This window comes from Plectrocnemia conspersa, unplaced genomic scaffold (assembly GCF_051122295.1).
Source record: "Plectrocnemia conspersa isolate PC_06_02 unplaced genomic scaffold, ASM5112229v1 ptg000008l, whole genome shotgun sequence".
NCBI classification, from domain to species: Eukaryota; Metazoa; Arthropoda; class Insecta; order Trichoptera; family Polycentropodidae; genus Plectrocnemia; species Plectrocnemia conspersa.
Window position 1 is genome coordinate 21,313,462 of NW_028277172.1, and position 9,910 is coordinate 21,323,371.

Sequence of the window (9,910 nt, forward strand, 5' to 3'; positions counted from 1 at the left end):
ATTTTAAAAAATATATAAGGTAATGTAAATCATTGAACATATACATTATTTACCCAAAACATAAAAATAAAATCGACAATTTCTTAAAAGCGCAATGCAAATCATTGAATATTGACATTATTTAGCAAAAAAAACTACAATTTCTGAAAAGCGAAAGTTTTGAAGAAAAAATATGCTAAATACAAAATGATCTATATATATAAATCTAGTTATTTTTGTGGCAAAATATAGGTACATATTAGTCTTTATTGGAGCGAAGCTTGAGAATTTATATAAGGTATTGTAAATCATTATTTTTATTAATATATTATCGAAACTTCTTAAGGAAAAAGTAATACCAGATTTTAAATAATCATTACGTATTTTGTGGTGCAATCAAAGCTTTACTGACCGTTTATTACAATGTATTTGACCATATAATAATAATATTGTTACTGACTATCTAATTTATTGTCATTTATTATACAACGATGGGCTCAAAAATCACGTAAAATAAATGTAAGCGATACATTTAAGGCATTATTGATTTTAATATTAAACGCAGTACTATTAAAAATAACCTTGACTTCTATATGTCATTTAAATTAGAACCATGTGTGTTTTAACGCACTGATTGTACGTAATTATATAAACGTTTTAGTGTGCTTTATAAAGTGAAAATTCTTGTTTTGCTACAGTGCTAACTTTATTCGCGTACAATTAATAATATTGCATAAACGAGTTTAGTAAATTATATCAGCATTTTCATGCCTTATTTAAGATCAAGTAGTATAATTCAACTTTAGTGGTGATTAATGATTTTAATAAAAAAAAATGTAAAATACTTAATACCAATAGTTTATTTATAATTGTCGTTCATGCTATATGGATCGTTGGAATTAAATCCATTAAATATGATAACATAACATACCACAAACTAATCCCGTTTATAGATTCTGAAACTGGCCATTCAACAACAACTGTTTATCGATGCTGGATAGAACTGCGAGTGAAAGTGCTTGTAAAAAAGGTAAATTACATGCTGTTCTGTGTCTTCATACAGTGGATGCAACACCATTATTTTCGCATACGTTCACGTAACTGACACCTAAGGCGATTCGACAAGAGTGTGAAGCAATAATGATGAATTTTAACCTGATGCCCTTGAAGCTGTAGTACTGCTTCCTAGGGGTGGTCTTTGTGGTGAGCAGTCTTCCTCGCAATGTTCCAAGGGCTGTTTTGACCGACGGCGCATCTCCAGCTCTCAGTCTCTCCACTAGTGCGTGGGCGACTCTAGCAGCTTGAGCTGGAACTATTCTAAGTCTTCTGAGAGCGTTCTTCAGAGCTGTGTGGTTGTTCACGTGTGTGGCCAGACGCTTCCATGTCTCGGAAACCTGAATAGATAATACGAACGGATTATTTCCTCATACGTTACACGCTACGATTCATCGGTGGATATAATAATCAATGGAAATATGTAGATCTAGACAACATTTCACTCTTACTAAATGCAAAAATTTAGTTGATACACATCATTAGAGTTGATGAAATTTGGATTATAGAAAATTACGTATTCACACGAAACTATTTCGAGGGCACATATAAACTCACAGGAGCTTACAAATTTTGACATTTTAAATACGTTTACAAAATAAATAACGCTCTGATTATTTCAGGAGAGATTGTCAGAATATAGCTACAGTACATTACTATGACGATATATTTAAATATTATTTCTACTTATTTTTCGTATAAATTTGCTATTGGTTTTATTAAAGTTGATTAAATTTTAATATTTCTTTTTATAGTATTGTAAATATAACATGAAAATATCCAAAGTATTTTTCTACGGAAATTTATGTTATAGTCTCTTTCTACTGATCATAACAATCATTTTTTTATTATAATATATATAGATTTCAAATAATTATCAATAAGTATCACTACCAGGCGCGTACGGTGAGATACTTATTTTTTCGCTCGCTCGCGTGTTAAGCGACGAGAGTGAGTGAGAGATAAGGACGTGCGGAACGCATTTAACGCACGCCCTTATCTCTCAATCCTTCTCGTCACCTGACACGTGCAGGAGTTTGCAGGTATATTTTTAAATATACCTGCGGCGGCTAGCCGACAGTGCGTATGGGCCCTTAGAGTACGCTCGGGATAAGGATTCCGGTTTGTTATTGTGTGGCTCAAAACAATTTCGCTCAGAATATTTTTTTTTTTAATTTTAAAAGAAAATATATGTTTATTTAACATACATACATCTAAACTAAGTTGGAAATTTCAACGGATAATTAAACATATATTATATAATCGAAGAAACCAGACATTGATGTCATTAATTAAATATTTGCAAAATTTAAAATCTTTTACCAGTCAAAAAAAGAATGAAGTCTTTAGCTATTCTTCAAAATCAAAAAGATATAAAATGGGGAAAGAAATTATTCGCAGATTGTTTAATGGCTTGATGACTCTATTAAATCATTAGAATCCATTGAATAAATTAAAAAATTATCATAGGCGCTCCGATAAGAATAATAACTTTTTAAGCCTTACAGAGAATAGTGTAAAAAAACCAACAACGTACGGATTAATGGAAAAATAATTAAAATATTTTAATCCACGGGTAATAGAACGAATTTCTTAGTGTATATTTGAAGCCTTGATATCAATTAATCCAGATATGCCCAAGAAATTTTGTTCTCCTAAAATTTAATTTATAAATAAAAAACAGTGGCGCGAGTTTAGTGACCTACCCATGGGACAGTGGGCATATCTAGGTTAAACCAATATCAACATAAAATTATTTAAAATAAATCACTAGAGAAGATCAAACTTCTGTGCCACACTGCACTTTAATGACGAATACCAGCGTTGACGAATCAGCGACTGTCCTTAAAAGAGAAAGTGGGACAACGAAGTACACGTTACATCGCTTCTCCCTCTCATATACATGTATACGCACACAATAACAAACCGGCATCCTTATCCCGAGCGTACTCTACATTTATTATATCACCGCATAAGAAAGAGTATGTCCGTGCCAGATGCTTAGATTGGAAGTATTTAAATTGCAAAAAAAATTCGATTTTCTGAGCTACTTGAATCAGTCTTATCATTGCTTTGGTAATCTGAGAATTACATTAAAACTTAGATAAAAAACCGCTCCGTGTGAGAATCGACAGATTGCAAAAATGAATATGGACTTTCCACAGAGTATAAAAATACACTGAATGATACTATTTTATTTAAAGATTTACGTTTCATTAAAATCATATGTGACTATAGGAAAGTTACATAAAACCCAAACAAATACATTAAAATTAGATACAAGAGTTAAGATTGTTTCTATTTTGACTTAATTGCATTCTTAATACTTAATTAAAATTGTACAGTGTAACATGTAAAATATTAGAAATAGCCGCCACAATACCTGTATGAACCAATAACTTTTCTGTTGAGTTTCCAAATTAATTTATTTTAATTCATCTTTGGAGTACCTAATATGTACAATTAAAATATAAATAACCATTAAATTTTAAAATATAATATTTAGTATAAAAAACATACACTTACTAATTATCTAAAAAAACTACTGACCGTTTAATTAAATTATTTACTAAAAATAGTGACAAAATAGATATAGGCCTTTATATTTTTGTATGATATTCCACGTCTCTTCTTAAATTCTTGTTATTTGTAAGTACATTGATACTTATTTTTAAAAACAAGATTAAGAGTTATGTTCCCTCATTAACGTTTTCAAGAACAAAAGTCATTGAGCTACATTTTTATCACCTTCGTGTCCGAGTGACCTTGAACTTTCTACCGTTTCGATGGATTCCAGTACCCGTTCGACTTTTTTTCTTCACTTAAATGTTTGCATACCTCTTTATTTTTACAAAAACTTTCTTTTTTGGTACTGTGGTCATTGCCCACTACATTTATGCATATGTGCCAAGGTAATTGGACAATCTCTGAGGATAGCATATCTGCTCACGATGATCATTGAGAAACCCATTTCCGCATGACTTATCGTCTTCTTATTACTATATTATTAAATTTAATAATATGCATTATTACATTTTTACTTATTATAATTTTGACATTTTATTAAGAACGGTATTGCCATATTAGGAAATGCATTTTGCGGTTACAATGGAAAATATGGCAGTATACATCATAAGTTGAAAGGTCGCTCTTTTGTATGCTAAGGTCAAAATGAAATCGATTAAATACTGATTAAATTATTGGTTCATACAATTATTGTGGCGTCTATTTTTAATATTTTACATGTTACAATATACAATTTTAGATGGGTACTTACATGTTTAAGAATGCAATTAAGTCAAAATAAAAAACAATCTTAACTCTTGTATCTAATTTTAATGTTTTTTTTTGGTTTTATATAACTTTCCTATAGTCACATATGGTTTTAATGAAACGTAAATCTTTAAATAAAATAGTTGTATCATTCTGTATATTTTTATATAATATATAAAACTATTGCCATTAAAAATAATTACAAATAAATAAATGATCCGTCGCTTTCATATTGTGATATATTGGATCATTCGATTATTTAATGACAGACAGACTGACTGAATAAGGAAATTGTTTTTATGTATATATATATATTAATTAATATATATATAGTACATATATCATAAAACAAGCAAATGGCTAAGTTATAGTGATATTTTGAAATAACTTTGATAAACATTCATTATAATTATTTTTCAATTGATAATCAAGTATTGTTTATAAGTATTTAGAAAAGAAAATAGATCATAATTACTATTGTTATATAAATCAAATTTTCAACAAGAAATAAAAAACCGAAAATTATAGTTAAATGCAAAACATCTTCATATTCCAAATATGCGTTATGTTCAATCTATTATCCAACTTATGAAGAATCAGTTTTAATGAAAAATGTAAGTAAAAGTAGCAAGTTTATAAAAATAGAGCATTAGATGCTTTAAACTTTTAATCAGTATGAGTTTTCATTTATTTATTCCTACTATCGAAAAAATTACAATTTTTATTGATTTAAATAATATAAAAAAATCAATACCCGTCATTGAAACAGTCCACAGCTACATAATATTAATTTAAAAAATGTAAATTCTGAAATTTCGGCATTAAAAAGTGTATTTTTCTAAATTATTTTATTTGATGGCTATTAGTTGCTAAGTCAATGGCTGTTTTGAATAATACAATGCCTGAACTACACTTTCTGGAAGTTGTCCGAACCGAAGGTACAACTGAAGCCGGCTGAGATCTACGACTTCGAGTAAGCGACCACACTGTCGCAAATTTCATGTGCCCGCGCGCTTCGCGGCATGAATGACGTTCGGACGGCGGCTTCTGTCACGTACAGCCAGCACGTTTGCGCGCGATCGAAAAAAGTGCTAAATAATCGCAATTTTTAAATTGTCATATTATTAAAATTACGCTACTGATAATTATAAAAGTTTGTGTGGGCACTCATCAATACAATATCAGTGAAAGCTTTTCGGTCGTAAAAATTCAATTTACACAAAATCTTTGTCGGCTTTTGCAAAATGCCATAAGGCATAAAAATGATACTTCAGATTACGAACATCACATGTGTGATTATCCTAGAATTTGTCGCCATCGATTCTGAATGAGAATTCGTTATGGCGTGACATTTATATAAACCGATCTAGGAAAATACATAAGGATATTCGAAACGATTTTTTTTAACAAAATTAAGTACCACCAATTATTTTTTAATTATTTAATTTTATATGAAAAAAAATATAATAACGATATCTGTTAGAAGAATATACTATCAAAAATATAATTAATTCCTTTTGGTGCCCTAAAATATTCAAATATGTCAGTAAGAGTCTGTTGAAGTCCCCGATAAGCATGTGGTATTAGAACTTGACAACGTGACCACGATGCAGCATGCGTGTTAACCATAGGATGCCTAAATTGAACCGAGCTACTTGTTCTATCTCAGTTTGCGAAACACCATACCATTATCTCTCTCACTGTCGTCACTTAACACGCGAGAGAGCAAAAGAGAAAGTATCTCACCGCTCGCGCTCGAAAGAGCAGCTCCGACTTCGGTCCCTTTGACTCGGAAATAATACCGACAATGTTTGGAAGCGCTCGAAGCTGGCCAAGTCGACTGAATTACCCCCACTTTACCTCCCGTTCTCGGTAACTTCGGAAAACTTCCGAGAGATTTTAGAGCGGACAGAACCGAACTCGACCGAAGTAACCCACTATATTCTCCGTCCTTGGTCAACCTTGGACATCTTCCAGAGAGTGTAGTGCAGGCATAAAGATACGAATATAAATTTCGTAAATACAAAAAAATAACACAACTGTCTTTTTAGAATTAGTAGGTTTTTGCTTTTATTATAAATTATTTTTTTAAAGTAATACTTTTATTAAACATTTTTTCAAGTATTTGGGATCTTTAGTGTAGTACACATGCGTCGAAGAGTCGGAGAATATATAGCTGATTGCGTAGTACGTAAAGTCAAATATTGTGGCGGAAGCGTTATAATATGGGGTTGCATGGCAACAGCAGGGATAGAAAGCCTATACACTTGCAAGGGTAGTATGAATAGTAACATTTATATTTCAATGTTGGAATTCACTTTAATGAATTTCTACAAAAAATATTTCCAAGCACAGACTAAGCTATTATCCGATTCCAGCAAGACAATGCTCCGTGCCATACTTGGAGAAAAAGTAATATGTGCAAAAGTCAATACTGAAGTCAATATAAATATTTTATTTATTCAAGATATGATGTCAGTAACAGCATGTTTTTTTTTATTAAATTCACAAAACAGTGACAAAGATGAAGCTTTCAATTATTTTATATGAATAATAAATTCCCTGAATCTATTCATAAAAAAATTGAATCGCAAAGTTCTAAGTTTGTCGATGTAATTTTTTTATAGAACCTTCTGATTCAAATATCTATTAAAAAAATATTTTATAAATGGGTAAATACTTATTGTGATGTTAAAAAATCCCTGAATCTATGTAGATGATAAAGCACAAATGTTTTTTTAAATATTTGTATCATTTTTTCGACTTAATTTTTTCTAAAAAAAAAATATATATATATATAATATATATCCATGAGATCGAATTTAGATATTATATTAAAATTATTATAATTTAGATAGATTATCACAGATTATGTTTTCTTGGATTTTCCTAATCTCACATAAAAATAAATTAAAAAATGAGCACGGTGCTCATTTAGTTTAAGCTGTAATAATTTAAGCTTGTAATTAATAATATGATTTTAATCTAGTGTCTCATTACTAATTTGTGGGTGTTGATTGTGTTTATCATGTTGAAACGCATTGGATTAAATGCCTAAAAAATGTGCTAGCTTCCTGAAAGCATAATATAATTAGTCTAATAATTTCATTCAAAGCTTGGGTTAGAATGTTAGATGATAAGTTAAGTCAAAAACTCTTATGCAATAATCTCATTATAATTTACAATTTTTTTATATGTTACTCATTAGTAAGCTTTGAATAGCACATAATATATGTGTAACATATCAATAACATACAACCTCATTTATTGTTTGACTACAATTTGTACATTAACGCCAGTGTGTGATCATTTATTTTTTGCACTAGGTGTGTTGTGTATGTTAATTTTTTAAATTACATTGCTTTTCTCACACAACCTGTGTTTTGAAATCTGTCATTGTTGTAGAGCCGTGGACTTGTTTTTTATGACTATTTATTATTACGTGCGTTACTCGAAACAATGTCAGCATTTTTGTGTGTAAATTGCAAAATTAATTTTAAAATCCATGTACAGCGAACATATGGGAACGTTAATAGAAGGTAATATGTGTTAATTGCATAAAAATACACATATCATTAATGAAAATTCTAATGTCGTAAATGTTTTGACATATTCAATGGACGAGCTTTGAGGTTACATAATTAAAAGGGTTTTCGTGCGTTATGTAAGAAAGAAGAACTCGAAAATTTTACTGGATTTCATGAATATTTAGTTGAAAATGAGCAACTTCCCCTTTCGATTTTAACGATGATAATAAAAATTTTGCAATAATGAAACAAAGTTGCACAATCGAAATATGCACACACTAAAAAAATTCAATTGGTGTTTTGAACTGTTTCTATGCTACCATAACATGTACGGGAGATTATGTCGAAATGTTTAGAATGCGAATAGAATGAGTGGAAAATTAATTCTAATACAGCCTTGAATATAATCTTTAACGTGAAATGTACGTACGTATATGGGAGTATTATTTAGATGCTTTTAAATTTAGTCGACTTTTTAATTAATTATTTATGTAGTATTGAAAGAACTTTTAAAATATAAATATAAAAATGGCTTTAAAGAAACTTTCTTTTAACGATTTGCTTTTTTTGTGGCAGTAAAATATTTTTATACAATTTATCGTTCACTTTTTTAGGTCAAATTTAAGAAAAACTTTCTCTTTACTTAAGCATATATTAAAAAATATGTACACAATTTAATGCAGATTTTAAAATAACTACTTTAAAAAAAACTCTAGCATAAAAATAATTAGTGTAATAGTTTTTTGTTGAAAATTCTGTAAAGAATATAATCTAAATTTTTAACATAGCTTTAAATAAATGTATGAATAATATGAGTCATATTTATCATCAATATTATATAAAAAATTATAATATTTTGAGAAAATCTATTTTTCCTAATTTTTTGCCATTGATAATTGATAATAAATTTTGTTAATTTATATATTAATTTATTTACCAAATATAAAAATTATTTTTATGAGTATGATGATTTTAATCATTGACTGAGATTTAACCTTAATTTTATTTTTATAGAAAATCATTTTCTAATGAACAATTGTAATAAACTTCCTAGAAAAGTCATTACTAAATCATACTTTGAGTCATTACTTTTACAATTATTGGAAAACTGTTATACTACATATGTTTATATAATAAATTACTTTAATGCTACAGTAAAAATATCATTCGATACAACACTTCTCAATATTTATTAATTTAAATAAATTATAGTATAAAATATTATACATTTAATTGTGTAGGTTTATAAGAACCTATTCAAGGGCAAAAACACAACAAAAGTCGCTCGAAGGTACTAATAAAAATACATGGGTTCAACGAATCTGCTGACCTTCCTGTCAAGGGAGAGCATCGTCCAAACGAAGGTGAAGGTGTACAATTTTTTTTTCATCACAAAAAGTATAATGGAAACTCACCGTGACTTGATTAAATCCTGATGCAGCATTGAATATTGTATCTCCTATAGCTGCCGGTGGCACTGAAGACACTATGGTGAAGCACAAGAGAGTCGTTATGAGCGCGACTAGTCTGAACCACATTTTGAAGCACACTGATGAAAATCGACAACACGAGCCTTTTCCTAACCCATCGATACTACTGCTTGCTCGGTGGCTGAATCAAGTTTTTCGTTTATGTGCCGTTATCACAATCATCACACGCTATTATTATGTTTTTTATTAATATGAAAATCAATCATGCAATGAATTTAGGGCAATCATATGTGAGGTTTAAAATTTTCACATCACTCTGATTTTGTATTAATAATGTCTTATATATTTGAAAATATTTTTAACGTTCAATTGTTATTATTCTGAGTAAATATTTGAATCATATTTTAAAAATTACTCTGTGAAAATCAAATATAAATTAAATAAAAAAATATTATATTATGTAACTATTTGTATATTATTATTATTGCATATTTAGTATATATATAATACATATCTTATACAAAATAAATTAGTTAATAGTCGTAATCGAAACTTTACTGGCCATTTAATAAAAAGCTAGTCATTCTGTAAAAAAACTGACCATATAATTTTAATAACAGTTTTAATAAAAAGTATATAGAAAGTTTA

General features: G+C 29.1%; 1 protein-coding gene across 1 annotated transcript in view; it reads right to left on the bottom strand.

Moving 5' to 3' along the window:
- Window positions 1-9,393, bottom strand: part of LOC148233386 (esterase FE4) — a 31,555-nt gene extending 22,162 nt beyond the window's left edge. Inside the window, exons 1-2 of the mRNA XM_088189619.1 lie at window positions 9,248-9,393; window positions 1,135-1,373 (exon numbers count right to left, since the gene is read on the bottom strand). Of these exons, the coding sequence (XP_088045745.1) occupies window positions 1,135-1,373; window positions 9,248-9,370 (362 nt within the window). The 5' untranslated portion in view covers window positions 9,371-9,393. The remainder of the gene's footprint in view (window positions 1-1,134; window positions 1,374-9,247) is intronic.
- Window positions 9,394-9,910: the final 517 nt, after the last annotated feature.